Source organism: Salvelinus alpinus, chromosome 16 (assembly GCF_045679555.1).
Source record: "Salvelinus alpinus chromosome 16, SLU_Salpinus.1, whole genome shotgun sequence".
NCBI lineage: Eukaryota > Metazoa > Chordata > Actinopteri > Salmoniformes > Salmonidae > Salvelinus > Salvelinus alpinus.
This window is the reverse complement of record NC_092101.1, coordinates 44,230,022-44,247,024: the sequence shown is the minus strand read 5'-3', so window position 1 is coordinate 44,247,024 and position 17,003 is coordinate 44,230,022. Positions and strand designations below refer to the sequence as shown.

Here is a 17,003-nt window from a genome sequence, read left to right as displayed (position 1 = left end):
AGGAGAGGTGGGGGAATAGGAGAAGGTTGAGGAAGAAGGGAGGAGGAGAGGTGGGGGAATAGGAGAAGGTTGAGGAAGAAGGGAGGAGGAGAGGTGGGGAGGTGGGGGAATAGGAGCAGGTTGAGGAAGAAGGAGAGGTGGGGGAATAGGAGAAGGTTGAGGAAGAAGGGAGGAGGAGAGGTGGGGGAATAGGAGAAGGTTGAGGAAGAAGGGAGGAGGAGAGGTGGGGGAATAGGAGAAGGTTGAGGAAGAAGGGAGGAGGAGAGGTGGGGAGGTGGGGGAATAGGAGAAGGTTGAGGAAGAAGGAGAGGTGGGGGAATAGGAGCAGGTTGAGGAAGAAGGGAGGAGGAGAGGTGGGGGAATAGGAGCAGGTTGAGGAAGAAGGGAGGGGGAGAGGTGGGGGAATAGGAGAAGGTTGAGGAAGAAGGGAGGAGGAGAGGTGGGGGAATAGGAGAAGGTTGAGGAAGAAGGGAGGAGGAGAGGTGGGGGAATAGGAGACGGTTGAGGAAGAAGGGAGGAGGAGAGGTGGGGAGGTGGGGGAATAGGAGAAGGTTGAGGAAGAAGGGAGAAGGAGAGGTGGGGGAATAGGAGAAGGTTGAGGAAGAAGGGAGGAGGAGAGGTGGGGAGGTGGGGGAATAGGAGAAGGTTGAGGAAGAAGGAGAGGTGGGGGAATAGGAGAAGGTTGAGGAAGAAGGGAGGAGGAGAGGTGGGGGAATAGGAGCAGGTTGAGGAAGAAGGGAGGAGGAGAGGTGGGGAGGTGGGGGAATAGGAGAAGGTTGAGGAAGAAGGGAGGAGGAGAGGTGGGGGAATAGGAGAAGGTTGAGGAAGAAGGGAGGAGGAGAGGTGGGGAGGTGGGGGAATAGGAGAAGGTTGAGGAAGAAGGGAGGAGGAGAGGTGGGGGAATGGGAGAAGGTTGAGGAAGAAGGGAGGAGGGGGAATAGGAGCAGGTTGAGGAAGAAGGGAGGAGGAGAGGTGGGGAAATAGGAGCAGGTTGAGGAAGAAGGAGAGGTGGGGAAATAGGAGCAGGTTGAGGAAGAAGGAGAGGTGGGGGAATAGGAGAAGGTTGAGGAAGAAGGGAGGAGGAGAGGTGGGGGAATAGGAGAAGGTTGAGGAAGAAGGGAGGAGGAGAGGTGGGGAGGTGGGGGAATAGGAGAAGGTTGAGGAAGAAGGAGAGGTGGGGGAATAGGAGCAGGTTGAGGAAGAAGGGAGGAGGAGAGGTGGGGGAATAGGAGAAGGTTGAGGAAGAAGGGAGGAGGAGAGGTGGGGGAATAGGAGAAGGTTGAGGAAGAAGGGAGGAGGAGAGGTGGGGAGGTGGGGGAATAGGAGCAGGTTGAGGAAGAAGGAGAGGTGGGGGAATAGGAGAAGGTTGAGGAAGAAGGGAGGAGGAGAGGTGGGGGAATAGGAGAAGGTTGAGGAAGAAGGGAGGAGGAGAGGTGGGGAGGTGGGGGAATAGGAGAAGGTTGAGGAAGAAGGGAGGAGGAGAGGTGGGGAGGTGGGGGAATAGGAGAAGGTTGAGGAAGAAGGAGAGGTGGGGGAATAGGAGAAGGTTGAGGAAGAAGGGAGGAGGGGAGGTGGGGGAATAGGAGCAGGTTGCGGAAGAAGGGAGGAGGAGAGGTGGGGGAATAGGAGAAGGTTGAGGAAGAAGGGAGGAGGAGAGGTGGGGGAATAGGAGAAGGTTGAGGAAGAAGGGAGGAGGAGAGGTGGGGGAATAGGAGAAGGTTGAGGAAGAAGGGAGGAGGAGAGGTGGGGGAATAGGAGAAGGTTGAGGAAGAAGGGAGGAGGAGAGGTGGGGGAATAGGAGAAGGTTGAGGAAGAAGGGAGGAGGGGAGGTGGGGGAATAGGAGAAGGTTGAGGAAGAAGGGAGGAGGGGAGGTGGGGGAATAGGAGAAGGTTGAGGAAGAAGGGAGGAGGGGAGGTGGGGGAATAGGAGAAGGTTGAGGAAGAAGGGAGGAGGGGAGGTGGGGGAATAGGAGAAGGTTGAGGAAGAAGGGAGGAGGGGAGGTGGGGGAATAGGAGAAGGTTGAGGAAGAAGGGAGGAGGGGAGGTGGGGGAATAGGAGAAGGTTGAGGAAGAAGGGAGGAGGGGAGGTGGGGGAATAGGAGAAGGTTGAGGAAGAAGGGAGGAGGGGAGGTGGGGGAATAGGAGAAGGTTGAGGAAGAAGGGAGGAGGGGAGGTGGGGGAATAGGAGAAGGTTGAGGAAGAAGGGAGGAGGGGAGGTGGGGGAATAGGAGAAGGTTGAGGAAGAAGGGAGGAGGGGAGGTGGGGGAATAGGAGAAGGTTGAGGAAGAAGGGAGGAGGAGAGGTGGGGGAATAGGAGAAGGTTGAGGAAGAAGGGAGGAGGAGAGGTGGGGAGGTGGGGGAATAGGAGAAGGTTGAGGAAGAAGGAGAGGTGGGGGAATAGGAGAAGGTTGAGGAAGAAGGGAGGAGGAGAGGTGGGGAAATAGGAGCAGGTTGAGGAAGAAGGAGAGGTGGGGAAATAGGAGCAGGTTGAGGAAGAAGGAGAGGTGGGGGAATAGGAGAAGGTTGAGGAAGAAGGGAGGAGGAGAGGTGGGGGAATAGGAGAAGGTTGAGGAAGAAGGGAGGAGGAGAGGTGGGGAGGTGGGGGAATAGGAGAAGGTTGAGGAAGAAGGAGAGGTGGGGGAATAGGAGAAGGTTGAGGAAGAAGGGAGGAGGAGAGGTGGGGGAATAGGAGCAGGTTGAGGAAGAAGGGAGGAGGAGAGGTGGGGGAATAGGAGAAGGTTGAGGAAGAAGGGAGGAGGAGAGGTGGGGGAATAGGAGAAGGTTGAGGAAGAAGGGAGGAGGAGAGGTGGGGGAATAGGAGAAGGTTGAGGAAGAAGGGAGGAGGAGAGGTGGGGGAATAGGAGAAGGTTGAGGAAGAAGGGAGGAGGAGAGGTGGGGAGGTGGGGGAATAGGAGCAGGTTGAGGAAGAAGGAGAGGTGGGGGAATAGGAGAAGGTTGAGGAAGAAGGGAGGAGGAGAGGTGGGGGAATAGGAGAAGGTTGAGGAAGAAGGGAGGAGGAGAGGTGGGGAGGTGGGGGAATAGGAGAAGGTTGAGGAAGAAGGGAGGAGGAGAGGTGGGGAGGTGGGGGAATAGGAGAAGGTTGAGGAAGAAGGAGAGGTGGGGGAATAGGAGAAGGTTGAGGAAGAAGGGAGGAGGAGAGGTGGGGGAATAGGAGCAGGTTGAGGAAGAAGGGAGGAGGAGAGGTGGGGGAATAGGAGAAGGTTGAGGAAGAAGGGAGGAGGAGAGGTGGGGGAATAGGAGAAGGTTGAGGAAGAAGGGAGGAGGAGAGGTGGGGGAATAGGAGAAGGTTGAGGAAGAAGGGAGGAGGAGAGGTGGGGAGGTGGGGGAATAGGAGAAGGTTGAGGAAGAAGGGAGGAGGAGAGGTGGGGGAATAGGAGAAGGTTGAGGAAGAAGGGAGGAGGAGAGGTGGGGAGGTGGGGGAATAGGAGAAGGTTGAGGAAGAAGGAGAGGTGGGGGAATAGGAGAAGGTTGAGGAAGAAGGGAGGAGGAGAGGTGGGGGAATAGGAGCAGGTTGAGGAAGAAGGGAGGAGGAGAGGTGGGGGAATAGGAGAAGGTTGAGGAAGAAGGGAGGAGGAGAGGTGGGGGAATAGGAGAAGGTTGAGGAAGAAGGGAGGAGGAGAGGTGGGGAGGTGGGGGAATAGGAGAAGGTTGAGGAAGAAGGGAGGAGGAGAGGTGGGGGAATGGGAGAAGGTTGAGGAAGAAGGGAGGAGGGGGAATAGGAGCAGGTTGAGGAAGAAGGGAGGAGGAGAGGTGGGGAAATAGGAGCAGGTTGAGGAAGGAGAGGTGGGGAATAGGAGCAGGTTGAGGAAGAAGGAGAGGTGGGGGAATAGGAGAAGGTTGAGGAAGAAGGGAGGAGGAGAGGTGGGGGAATAGGAGAAGGTTGAGGAAGAAGGGAGGAGGAGAGGTGGGGAGGTGGGGGAATAGGAGAAGGTTGAGGAAGAAGGGAGGAGGAGAGGTGGGGGAATAGGAGCAGGTTGAGGAAGAAGGGAGGAGGAGAGGTGGGGGAATAGGAGAAGGTTGAGGAAGAAGGGAGGAGGAGAGGTGGGGGAATAGGAGAAGGTTGAGGAAGAAGGGAGGAGGAGAGGTGGGGGAATAGGAGAAGGTTGAGGAAGAAGGGAGGAGGAGAGGTGGGGGAATATGAGAAGGTTGAGGAAGAAGGGAGGAGGAGAGGTGGGGGAATAGGAGAAGGTTGAGGAAGAAGGGAGGAGGGGAGGTGGGGGAATAGGAGAAGGTTGAGGAAGAAGGGAGGAGGGGAGGAGGGGAGGTGGGGGAATAGGAGAAGGTTGAGGAAGAAGGGAGGAGGGGAGGTAGGGGAATAGGAGAAGGTTGAGGAAGAAGGGAGGAGGGGAGGTGGGGAGGTGGGGGAATAGGAGAAGGTTGAGGAAGAAGGGAGGAGGGGAGGTGGGGGAATAGGAGAAGGTTGAGGAAGAAGGGAGGAGGGGAGGTGGGGGAATAGGAGAAGGTTGAGGAAGAAGGGAGGAGGGGAGGTGGGGGAATAGGAGAAGGTTGAGGAAGAAGGGAGGAGGAGAGGTGGGGGAATAGGAGAAGGTTGAGGAAGAAGGGAGGAGGAGAGGTGGGGAGGTGGGGGAATAGGAGAAGGTTGAGGAAGAAGGAGAGGTGGGGGAATAGGAGAAGGTTGAGGAAGAAGGGAGGAGGAGAGGTGGGGGAATAGGAGCAGGTTGAGGAAGAAGGGAGGAGGAGAGGTGGGGAGGTGGGGGAATAGGAGAAGGTTGAGGAAGAAGGGAGGAGGAGAGGTGGGGGAATAGGAGAAGGTTGAGGAAGAAGGGAGGAGGAGAGGTGGGGGAATGGGAGAAGGTTGAGGAAGAAGGGAGGAGGAGAGGTGGGGGAATAGGAGAAGGTTGAGGAAGAAGGGAGGAGGGGAGGTGGGGGAATAGGAGAAGGTTGAGGAAGAAGGGAGGAGGAGAGGTGGGGGAATAGGAGAAGGTTGAGGAAGAAGGGAGGAGGGGAGGTGGGGGAATAGGAGAAGGTTGAGGAAGAAGGGAGGAGGAGAGATGGGAGAAGGTTGAGGAAGGGAGGAGGAGAGGTGGGGGAATGGGAGAAGGTTGAGGAAGAAGGGAGGAGGGGAGGTGGGGGAATAGGAGAAGGTTGAGGAAGAAGGGAGGAGGGGAGGTGGGGAGGTGGGGGAATAGGAGAAGGTTGAGGAAGAAGGGAGGAGGAGAGGTGGGGGAATAGGAGAAGGTTGAGGAAGAAGGGAGGAGGAGAGGTGGGGGAATAGGAGAAGGTTGAGGAAGAAGGGAGGAGGAGAGGTGGGGGAATGGGAGAAGGTTGAGGAAGAAGGGAGGAGGGGAGGTGGGGGAATGGGAGAAGGTTGAGGAAGAAGGGAGGAGCAGGTTGATGAAGGAGAGAGTCGATCAAAAGGAGAACTGTATTCTATGAGTGATTGGAATTGGGGTAGTGGTATATATTTAATATAGTCATTTTTTAAAACAGTGTCCCTTCCACACACCTCCAAGGCCATGTGACCTCATCTTCTTGACAAAGTCTAGGTGACTGAGAAGGATGTTGGTGTCCAGGACAACGATCAGATCCTGCTGAAGATCCTCCTCTTTACCTACACAGGTGAGCAGAGAGCAGGGTTTTAATACTGAGTCCGTCCCCAATGGCCTTATGTGCATACTGAGGAGGAAGGCACTGACGGGACAAACCTAATGTCTTATACACCTTCTATTAAAACACTTGGGTCACGGCATAGTGCCTCTGTGTAATTGTTTGGCTTGTATGTGTGGAGGGGTTGTTAGTGGTGGTTCTCTCACTGAGTGTGAATGTGATACCCTCCTCTGATGGGTCGATGTCCATGCTGGTGAGTTCTCCATAGATCTCCACCACATTCAGCTCCAGCCTCTTCTCACTGCGGGCCAGATGGAGCTCCTCCACCAGCTGCATCTAGCACACACAGAGGATGTGTTTACACACACACACACTGAACGCAAGCTTACGGACACACACGTATCAATATTTGGTCATGATGTTGAGAAATCTACCTCTTGGTCATTATCATAGTCTTCTATATAGTCTTCAGGGGAAGTTGTTATGTTACAGGGTGGTGATGTCCTCTCTTGAGCTGAACTGGGCCGTAATTCTTTAAAAACTTTGGAAGATTCTGGAACCGTTTCACATTTGTGCTGCTTGTTTCTGTTCACAGCAGCAGACACACCGTCTTTGGAGTTCAAAGATTTGGACACACTCCTTGGTGTCCAAAGTTTGGACACACTCCTTGGTGTCCAAAGTTTGGACGCACTTCCTGTCTGGTGAGAAAGCCTAGAAGCAGGAGACACCACCTTCACTCTAGCACTGATGGGCTTATTGTCGTTATCATCCTCCTGGTCACCCCCCCAGATGGCTCGATTAACTGGCAGTGGCACAAGTTTGGACTTCTTTGGGATCTTAAAATTGAGAGGCAGCTGAGGTTTGGGTAGCGGCATCTGTACCTCGGCACACGTGGACTTAGATGTCGCTGATGTTTTGGACAGATCAGAGACATTCCCCTGCTTTTGGGTGGTAGATCTATGTCTTGCTGTGGTTGAGATTTTATCAAAGGTAGCGTTTTTAGCAGAGGTGGAGGACTGCTTTGTGGTGGTGTTGTTGTTGTTGTTAGAGGGAAGACTAAAGGATTTTGCTCCACTCTTGTCCCGTTTAGCCTTTAAAACATCCTCCTTTTCTTCACATCTCCTCTTCACTAGCTTCCTCCTCTTCTCCCTCATCTCTTCAGCCAGTGACAGGGACAGTTGGGGGTCCTGGTAGCTCCTACCTTGGGAGGTGTGGTCCTTCCCAATGCCAGGCTTCTCCTCAGGTCTGGACCTCCTTTTCACCAGCGTCTTCCTCTGCTCCTTCAGCTGGGCCATGAGGGACCTGGGACTGGTCGTCAGTCTGCTCGAGGCTGTTTTGGAGGGGCTCTTGTCGGATGGCTTACTGGAGCTTCCCTGGGACGTAGGGATCTTCTCCACATTTTGGGACTGGGTCTTATTCGCGCTCAGACTGCTGACTGGTTTGGAAGAAACCCTGTCTGCGATCTTGACCCCGGTGGCAGCCGACCCATCCTGGCTGGGGCAACTCTTCCTCACAGAGCTGTCCTGAGGAAGGGTTGCAAGAGGACAGGCGTGTTTTCCCTCCGCTGCACCCTGCGAGGTTGTTTTCTCCAGTCTGTAAAGAGCTTTTTTGAAATCCCTGTCTTTCTTGTGACTGCTTCCTGCTGCACTATTCCCTGGGGTGGAGTGGCTAACTCTTTTCTCTCTCCCCCGTTTCTCCTCTGCAGAACAGCTGCCATGGTGCTTCCCCTCTGCACTACTGCGTTTCTTGGTGCCCCTTTCTTTCTGTGACGACTGCTAGATTCAAGACAAAACAACAACAAAAAACACTCATTTAGCCTTGGTTAACACTCCTAGTAAGAGATGTAAGAGAAGACTCTGAGGTCACAAATGTCAGCAAGCTCCTCACCTCACTGGAGGAAAAAGATAACTTATATGTCTCCTTCTCCTTCTTCTGCTTCTTCTTCTTCTTGGACTTCTTTGACATCTTGGTATAAAATTCCTGTTAAATAAGAGAAACCTATACAGAAAATTAACAAAATATCAGCTGAGATGTCCTCTTATAACAGAATCCTTCATTCAAAGACAAAAGACAAGACAGATCATCTCTGAATCCAACTTCCAATGGAGACTGGAGTCAATGTTTTGACCTCACAGAGATACTTCAAGGTCTCTCATTGGTTAGGTACTTACGCAATGTTCCCCTGAAACTCGCAGTGATACAATACAGTCTGAATGTAATTTGTGGAGAAGCAACATGAGGCTACGTGCTCAAATAGAGTTATGTGAATGTAGCTAGCTAACTGAATACATACCTAGTAAAATCAAGGTTGTTGAATATTTACTTCAACGTATATAGCTAAGTCAGCTATCTTAGAATGAACTGGCAGTTACAGTAGAGTTCCACAGTTGCTAACGTTAGGAGATCCTATCTAGGTTAGCGAGCTAGCAATTGTTCCAAATCAACATCATCACGTGTGATATACCCACGACACCCATAATGAACTTACTGAATGTGTGCACAACACTGGTTTTATCAAAATGTGAGAAACTTCCATTGACAAATGCATTTAAATGAGATACTAAGAAGGTTTGCTAAAGCCCTACAATCACGCTTACCTTGGGCTACTGAGAAGACCACTGTCACAAAACATCCGTACACGTCAGATTGAACGGAAACAGAGGTTCTGGAGGATCATGGGATGTGTAGTTTGTAGACTTACATATTTGACGGTTCAGAAATGTGAATTTTTATATCGTGGACAAAAGTTAATATGAAGGATAGTAGATTCTTCATAACATATTTCTCATGATTTGTTTAAAGGGCTAATCAGTTGAAACAATAGCAAATCGAACCTACCACTCTGTTTCGGTTAAAAGTTGAGGGATGAGGCTCGAGAAATGCAATCGTTCTCATATTCATAGACCAAGGTTGGTTGCAAGAATTGACCATCCATTATATTAATATTATAGTTTAACCATGTTTTGAGGCTATACAGTGTTTGTTTACATTTACTTTGTTTACCAACATTGGAGTAAAACAATGTAAATATTTTGGGTTGTGATAGGGTAAGACCGTTAAACTATGCTCATTAGGCATATATAAGCTATATTCCTAAAAAAATCTATAGGTACATATCATTAATGTATATCCAAAAATGTATGTAGCAACTGCTGATTGCCCCTTTAAGGATAATCAAGTGATTGCGTAGTAGTTTAATGTATATATTTAACCCAGACATCTTAGATGTCTTCATTTTGTTATACTATTCTATAATTGTTATCTCGTTGTTTCTTCAAATAATAAAAAGTGATTAAAATGAAAGTTTACGCAATTTGCGTAGGGGGAGTAAAAAGCATAGCCTGCGTATTTCTCTCTACTTTAGTAAAATGGCGGAGCTCAAGGAAGGAGACGCCGAACAACTACACCAGGAGGACGTCGATATAAAAGGTTCGAAAACTACGACTGTCTATATTTTAGTGAAAACCAAAGACAATATTAATTTATACACAATACAATATACATCCAGCATCCGTATTATGAGATAAATATGCCTTGATTTCGACTTTTTAACTGCTGAAGTAAATGAGGGCCTCACCACGGAGCTCCACCATGGGACCTAGTAGTAAATAATCTTGATAACAGGAAATAAGCTGCCGTGAAAAACGTAGCTATTACAAATAACGTACATATATCGAACTGTCTTCACATTGTGTTGATTAAATACTTCGATTTACATTTGTCCTCGTTTTATATTTTACGTAGCAATGGTCTGGTCACGGAGCTCCGCAATAGGACCGTAGGGGTTGCAGCGGATCACAATTTCGAAACCCAACCTACGTACATCATCGCACCGCACATTTAATTCTGACAATCTATATTGTCCCCCCCCCCCCTTCCCCAAAGACAATTTAAAAATACGAAGGAAAATCATAGGAACTCTTTTAGTCCAGTGCATGTTTCTCATTTAGAAACCAGGTAACCTTTTAACATTGATGTTGCCTAGGAGGCTATGAGCATCACTAAGTTCTGTGACTCAACAAATCTTGGGAAAAACACATCATTCATTATTTCCCACTATACATATTTGAAATTACTCTCTATGAATCATTTGGGGTATGATATTCTGATCGAGTCCAGTCTAAACTTGTCCATTAGGTGGTGGAGTCTCAGACACACTGGTCCCAGAAGAGAGACAGCCTGCTGAGGATGATGCATCTTCAGCCAGTAGTACTGTGGGGAAGACTGAGACACTGGCAGGGGACAATGATGCCAAACCATCAACCACAACCAGCGGTAATAAAAACACCATTCACTGTATATAGACCCAGAAATGAGCCCATTACCCATACATTATTTGAATGCATTCAGTTGCCTTTGATTCTAGATGATGAGTATGACCATGCGTATAGGCTTTTGTTTAACGATCCTTTCAACACTAATGTTACAGATAGACACATCTCTATCCAGACCAAACTAGAGGGCCTGGAGGTGCTGACCGACCTAAACGGAGGCAAGATAATCTTTCTTAAGTATAGAAATAGTCTTCCCTCCTATGCTTTTGTATTTACCAGTTCCAATCTCATTGCTCTATCTCTCTCTGTTTTCCACAGCTGGGAGGAAGGCGTGTCCACTATGCCCTGAGGAGAAGTTTAAGGCCTGCTACAGCCACAAGCTACGACGCCACCTCCAAAACCTCCACTGGAAGGTCTATGTGGAGTTTGAAGGTACCATCATCACCATACAAAGATTATATTGCTATGCTGTCTACTACAGTATGCACACACACACACGCACACACACGCACACACACACACACACACACACACACACACACACACACACACACACACACACACACACACACACACACACACACACACACACACACACACACACACACACACACACACACAAACTGGTGTTGTTGTCTTCCCACATGCTGAGTCTCTACCGTTAGCACACGGCTTGGTTGACTCAGCTCTATGTAGGTGTTAACAGGTTTTTGGATAGTGAGAGGATCAGTACTTACCAAGTTCCATATGAATGGTAGTCAGAGCTATCCCACTGGGCACATATGTCAATTTAATGTCTATTCCACATCATTTAAGTGAACCAGTGTTTGCCAAGTAGGATGTATTTTATATTTATACTTTAGTTATTTAGGAGACTCTCTTATCCAGAGCAACTTACAGGAGCAATTAGGGTTAAGGTGCCTTGCTCAAGGGCACATATTTTTCACCTTAACTGCTAGACTACCTGCCAGATGTGAGCAGAAATGCTTTAGGAAAGTCATTGAGTAAGTTGTGTAACTTGTGTAGATTTTGGCTTCCTATTCCTAAGCAATCACTGGTAAAGATTGTCATATTATTCACTGTCAGTCAGTGAAGTGTAACACTGGAGTTAAATGATACCGCAGGGCTGGCAGCAGTACAGTTATGGGAAGGTTTTCAAGGGATATGGCATCAACTGGTAGTACGATGTTCCCTGATGATGACCTACAATAACCTCTGACCCCCCCCCCCCCCCCACCCCACAGGTCAGAAGATGTGCATCTGTCACCTGCCCTGCAGACAGCTGAGGCCCATCCCCAGCCCCAATGGAGAACAGGTGAGACTCTGTCCATCACACCTGATAACCAACACCAGAAATGACTGAGGGCCACTTGTCTTTATTTTTTTCTGTCCAACTCAACTCTAATTGCATGAAAGTTACTGTATGAAGCATGGTGTGTGTGTGTGTGTGTGTGTGTGTGTGTGTGTGTGTGTGTGTGTGTGTGTGTGTGTGTGTGTGTGTGTGTGTGTGTGTGTGTGTGTGTGTGTGTGTGTGTGTTACTGTATGAAGCATGGTACTATGATGACCGTGTGTGTATGTGTTCTCGCCCAGGTTCCAGGCAGGCTGGTGGCACATTACCACTGTGTAGTGTGTTCAGTCACCATCGCCCGCAAGACGGACATGATCAGTCACCTGAAACGCCACGTCAACAAGGGAGAGACTGAGGCCAGCTACTCAGGCAGCTCTGATGTGCCCTTTGAGGAGCCAGGTGAACTCTCACCAACCTTAAGCGAAACCAAAGTATCTGTATAGCACTTTGACAATAAATACATTTGATTGATTGATTTATACTAGGGGCAGCAGGTAGCCTAGTGGTTAGAGTGTTGGGCCAGTAACCAAAAGGTTGGTAGATCAAATCCCCGAGCTGACAAGGTAAAAATCTGTCGCTCTGCCCCTGAACAAGGTAGTTAACCCACTGTTCCTAGGCCGTCATTGTAAATAAGAATTTGTTCTTAACTGACTTGCCTAGTTAAATGTAAAAAAAAAAAAAAATTATATACTCAACCTTGAACAAAACACAACCCTTCTATACACAGTTGGAAATGCAGATTGAAAATGTATTCTCCCACCTTTTTCTCATTGGTTGACAGCTCCGTCTGGACAGGCCTATGAGATAATGAAAGAGCTGGGGACCAATGTTCAGCTCATGCCCAACCATACGACCCCACAGAAGACTGACACCTACTTCAACCGCAAGATGAAGACCAACAGGTCAAACAATAACCTCTTCAACAATGTTACATTTGATTTGGTTTTCGAAAAAGAACAGTGGCTGACTGAAAGTGTTGGTGCGTGTGTGTGTGTTACAGGCAGCTAGTATTCTGTTCCCTGGCGGTCCTGGCTGAGGAGAGGAACCCGTTGGAGAGTCTGGATGCGTTTGGGGCCACAGGCATTATGGGACTCCAGTGGGCCAAGCACCTGCGGAACGCCGTCAAGGTGACCATAACCGACATCAATGAGGTGTGTGTCAAGATGATCTGCGAGAACTGCAACCTCAACCACATCCGGGTGGAGGGGTCGCGGGGGTCATCCCGGGTCCCTGACGGGGGGGCTGGGGACGTGGACGGGGTGCCCATCGCTACCGTGGAGGTCGCCAAGATGGATGCCAACGTTATCATGCACCTGAGGTCTTTTGACTACATGTGAGTAGGAGGAGATGGGGAGGGAACGTCTTATTGATGGGGGTGGTGGGAGGAGATGGGGAGGGAACGTCTTATTGATGGGGGTAGTGGGAGGAGATAGGGAGGGAACGTCTTATTGATGGGGGTGGTGGGAGGAGATGGGGAGGGAACGTCTTATTGATGGGGGTGATGGGAGGAGATGGGGAGGGAATGTCTTATTGATGGGGGTGATGGGAGGAGATGGGGAGGGAATGTCTTATTGATGGGGGTGGTGGGAGGAGATAGGGAGGGAACGTCTTATTGATGGGGGTGGTGGGAGGAGATGGGGAGGGAACGTCTTATTGATGGGGGTGGTGGGAGGAGATGGGGAGGGAACGTCTTATTGATGGGGGTGGTGGGAGGAGATGGGGAGGGAACGTCTTATTGATGGGGGTGGTGGGAGGAGATGGGGAGGGAACGTCTTATTGATGGGGGTGGTGGGAGGAGATGGGGAGGGAACGTCTTATTGATGGGGGTGGTGGAAGGAGATGGGGAGGGAACGTCTTATTGATGGGGGTGGTGGGAGGAGATGGGGAGGGAACGTCTTATTGATGGGGGTGGTGGGAGGAGATGGGGAGGGAACGTCTTATTGATGGGGGTGGTGGGAGGAGATGGGGAGGGGCAGCTCTGTAGTGAGAAATGTTACCCCCTTTCTTTTTCCTTTTCTCCTCAATCGTTTGTCTTGTCATTTGTCAAACAGTCAGTCAGTCTAGAAGGCTTCAGAGCCCAATGTTGTATCATTCAATAACCCTGTTTACAGTATATGATGGCCAGCAGTGGTTCTATAGACGCTTCACATTATCCATCAAGCCGAACACAAACCAACCGTTGTTTCCATGGTGACCCCCCTCAGACACCTTGACCCGTTCGGCACGGCGGTCAATTATCTGGACTCTGCTTTCCGGAACATCCGGAACCTGGGCATCATCTCTGTGACGTCCACGGACACGGGATCCCTCTACTCCAAGTCTCTGAACGTCACGATGCGCCACTATGGCTCGAATATAGTCCGCACAGAGTACTACAAGGAGCTGGCTGCACGCATGGTGCTGGCCACTGTAGCCAGGTAGGTGAAATACTCCAAGGAGCTGGCTGCACGCATGGTGCTGGCCACTGTAGCCAGGTAGGTGAAATACTACAAGGAGCTGGCTGCACGCATGGTGCTGGCCACTGTAGCCAGGTAGGTGAAATACTCCAAGGAGCTGGCTGCACGCATGGTGCTGGCCACTGTAGCCAGGTAGGTGAAATTCTACAAGGAGCTGGCTGCACGCATGGTGCTGGTCACTGTAGCCAGGTAGGTGAAATACTACAAGGAGCTGGCTGCACGCATGGTGCTGGCCACTGTAGCCAGGTAGGTGAAATACTACAAGGAGCTGGCTGCACGCATGGTGCTGGTCACTGTAGCCAGGTAGGTGAAATACTCCAAGAAGCTGGCTGCACGCATGGTGCTGGCCACTGTAGCCAGGTAGGTGAAATACTCCAAGGAGCTGGCTGCACGCATGGTGCTGGTCACTGTAGCCAGGTAGGTGAAATACTACAAGGAGCTGGCTGCACGCATGGTGCTGGCCACTGTAGCCAGGTAGGTGAAATACTACAAGGAGCTGGCTGCACGCATGGTGCTGGCCACTGTAGCCAGGTAGGTGAAATACTACAAGGAGCTGGCTGCACGCATGGTGCTGGTCACTGTAGCCAGGTAGGTGAAATACTCCAAGGAGCTGGCTGCACGCATGGTGCTGGTCACTGTAGCCAGGTAGGTGAAATACTACAAGGAGCTGGCTGCACGCATGGTGCTGGCCACTGTAGCCAGGTAGGTGAAATACTCTCGGCTTATTTACCACTGAATTAGTTAGTGTGACTGTGTGTGTGTAACATTTTCATTGTATATGTCTTTGTTTAACTTGTGTGTGTTTTTCTTTGGGGTGGCTTTGAGATGCTGGTGGCAGTGAGAGTGTAACTTGTGTGTGTGGGATGTATGCTTCAGTGTGTGTGTGTGTTTCAGTGTGTGTGTGTGTGTGTTTCAGTGTGTGTGTGTGTTTCAGTGTGTAGTATTTCATGCATCTGTCTCATGCGTGTATTCCTTTCAGGGCGGCGGCACGCTGTAATAAGGGCATAGAAGTGCTGCTGGCGGTGGCTGTGGAACACTTTGTCCTGGTGGTCGTCAGAGTCCTCAGGGGTCCCACCCAGGCCGACGAGTCAGCCAAGAGGATCAGACAGCTCATCCACTGCCAGTGGTGTGAGGAGAGGGTGTTCCTCAAACAGGGGAGCATGGTGGAGGGTAAGAAGGTTAAGTAGAGTAGAGGGTAAGTCTGGAAATGGTTCAGGGGTTTCTGATAGGAAGAGAGGACGGTACATGTGGAGGGGAATTTGAAGGGACTCTGTAGTTATGATTTTCACTTTTCCCCCTACAGAAAACCTGTACAGACAACTGCCCTGCAACTGTCATGGAAGCATGCCTGGCAAGACAGCGGTGGAGCTGGGACCGCTATGGTAGAACTTTTTGCATGTATTGGGTGATAGACAATATTTTAACCAGTGAAGTAGTTCTGGTAAGCCTCCATCTTTAAGTGTTTAACTGTAACCTGCGTATGTTTTTCCCTCCCAGGTCTGGTCCTCTGTTTAACTCCGGGTTCCTGAGGAGGATGTTGTTTGCAGCGGTGCAGCACAGTATGGAGGATATTCAGCCTCTGGTCAAGACTCTGATCTGTGAGTCAGAGTGCACAACCCTCAAGTCCTCTGTTCACGGGCCCACTGCACTCACCAACCAAGGTAATCTCCAGGGTCGTGGGTCGCCCAGGGTCGTGGTATGTCGTGGGTCGCCCAGGGTCGTGGTATGTGGAGGGGGCGGGTGGTGAAGGGATTCTATTGACATGTTGTATGTTTCCTCTCCAGTGGAATGTGGTGTAGTCATCAAGGTACAGAAGGTGGAGGAGTCAGGCACCGCTGACCACTCAGGTAACAAGACACACATTCTGTTATAAAGAGAGGGGCCTTCACCTGTCTACAACATTAGCTCTTTTCAGACTGGATGCCATGTTGTAGAAATGTTATTCAATATGTTGATGTAATGTTACTTTAACACAGGGAAGAGAAAGACAGGGGATGAGTCAGGTAACGTGGTGAAGAAGCTGAAATCAGACGGGTCTCTGGAGCACCCAGCGTTCTACTACGGTATTCACCGCCACAGCATCAGAGGCATGAACATGCCCAAGTGAGTGACCCCTAACACTATGTCACAACTTTGACAAAGATTGCCTGAGGTCAAAACGCATCAGTTTCCGGGGGGGGTTTCGGTAGCAGTATTCAAACATGTAAGGGTTGCCACAGTGTTTCCACCTTCCACCATTAAGAGCTCTGTGGTTCTAAATCAGGTTTAGTGGATATTATGTTATTACAGTCTTATTACACAAATAAAAGGTCTCAATGTAAATGTATGTTCTATCTCCTCTCATCAATCCATCCCCCTCTCTCCAGGTTGAATAGGTTCCTGCAGTACTTGACGGAGGCGGGCTTCAGAGTGAGCCGCACCCACTTTGACCCAACAGGGGTGCGGACCGACGCCACGCTGGACCAGTTCAAGTCGGTGCTGACCAAATACAGCGTGCCCACCTACACCAACACCACGGCAACCCAAAACCCAGAGGAGACGGTACGGGCCATGGAGTGACCCACCCTGGGGAGAATCAAGGCCTCATCACCTCCTCTCTCCCTCTCAGAGGTGACATATGTCTCAAATGCCACCCAATTCCCTATATAGTGCACTACTTTAGACCAGGGCCCATAGTAGTACACTATAGGTAATAGGGTGGCATTTTCTCTCTGTGCAGAGGGACACTGGTTGTAAAGAGTGGCTCACTCTGCACTGATTTGTATTTTCCTCTTGGTTTCATTCATCACTGGTACTTTGTAAATGTTCTCTTGGAAGACACGATGCTTCTAGATTAATAGAGTTCTGCTTTTCCAATAGAGTTGAAATATTGGTTAAATGCCGACAGATAATAGCCTCTATTCTGCTCACTGACTCATATTTATTATACTTGTGAATAATTCCTTTACAATTTTATTTTCTGAGTTCATCTTAAAGTTCACGGTGGCTGTTTTCATCTTTCAATTGTTTTTTTTATGTACATTTTTACTCTGGGTAAAAGGTAATAAAATATTGTTGCAAAGTCTGAAGCCCCACTGTGTAAATATATGTTTTAAGTTATGGATATTCACATTCCTCCCAGTGATTGCCCTGATTTACATTGTTTTTGACTGAGACAGGTTTATGACATGTTTTTGGACTTCTGCAGGAGTCAACCTTGTAGCTGTGTCCTTACCATAATCTCAGCATCTACATCCAAGTGAACACATGTGTATGTACAGTATATATATATATATATATATATATACAGTGGGGAGAACAAGTATTTGATACACTGCCAATTTTGCAGGTTTTCC

The 17,003-nt window shown here is 49.6% G+C and overlaps 2 protein-coding genes across 4 annotated transcripts in view; one reads left to right on the top strand and one right to left on the bottom strand.

The window, feature by feature from the left end:
* swt1 (SWT1 RNA endoribonuclease homolog) overlaps window positions 1-8,263 on the bottom strand; it is a 46,994-nt gene extending 38,731 nt beyond the window's left edge. Inside the window, exons 1-5 of one of the 3 annotated variants that reach the window (XM_071346363.1) lie at window positions 8,187-8,263; window positions 7,477-7,587; window positions 6,024-7,364; window positions 5,796-5,925; window positions 5,489-5,593 (exon numbers count right to left, since the gene is read on the bottom strand). In XM_071346363.1, coding sequence (XP_071202464.1) covers window positions 5,489-5,593; window positions 5,796-5,925; window positions 6,024-7,364; window positions 7,477-7,554 — 1,654 coding nt within the window. In that variant the 5' untranslated portion in view covers window positions 7,555-7,587; window positions 8,187-8,263. The remainder of the gene's footprint in view (window positions 1-5,488; window positions 5,594-5,795; window positions 5,926-6,023; window positions 7,365-7,476; window positions 7,588-8,186) is intronic. The other 2 variants (XM_071346362.1, XM_071346361.1) reach the window with 2 other exon arrangements.
* Window positions 8,264-8,953: 690 nt separating this feature from the next.
* On the top strand, window positions 8,954-16,732 carry trmt1l (tRNA methyltransferase 1-like). The gene is made up of 15 exons (XM_071346364.1): window positions 8,954-9,018; window positions 9,727-9,864; window positions 10,019-10,081; window positions 10,182-10,295; window positions 11,108-11,178; window positions 11,455-11,611; window positions 11,994-12,114; window positions 12,213-12,545; window positions 13,417-13,629; window positions 14,648-14,838; window positions 14,972-15,050; window positions 15,166-15,329; window positions 15,453-15,515; window positions 15,645-15,771; window positions 16,035-16,732. Exons 1-15 carry the CDS (start codon window positions 8,958-8,960, stop codon window positions 16,225-16,227), a joined length of 2,088 nt encoding a protein of 695 aa, XP_071202465.1. The 5' UTR covers window positions 8,954-8,957; the 3' UTR covers window positions 16,228-16,732.
* The last annotated feature ends 271 nt before the right edge of the window (window positions 16,733-17,003 follow it).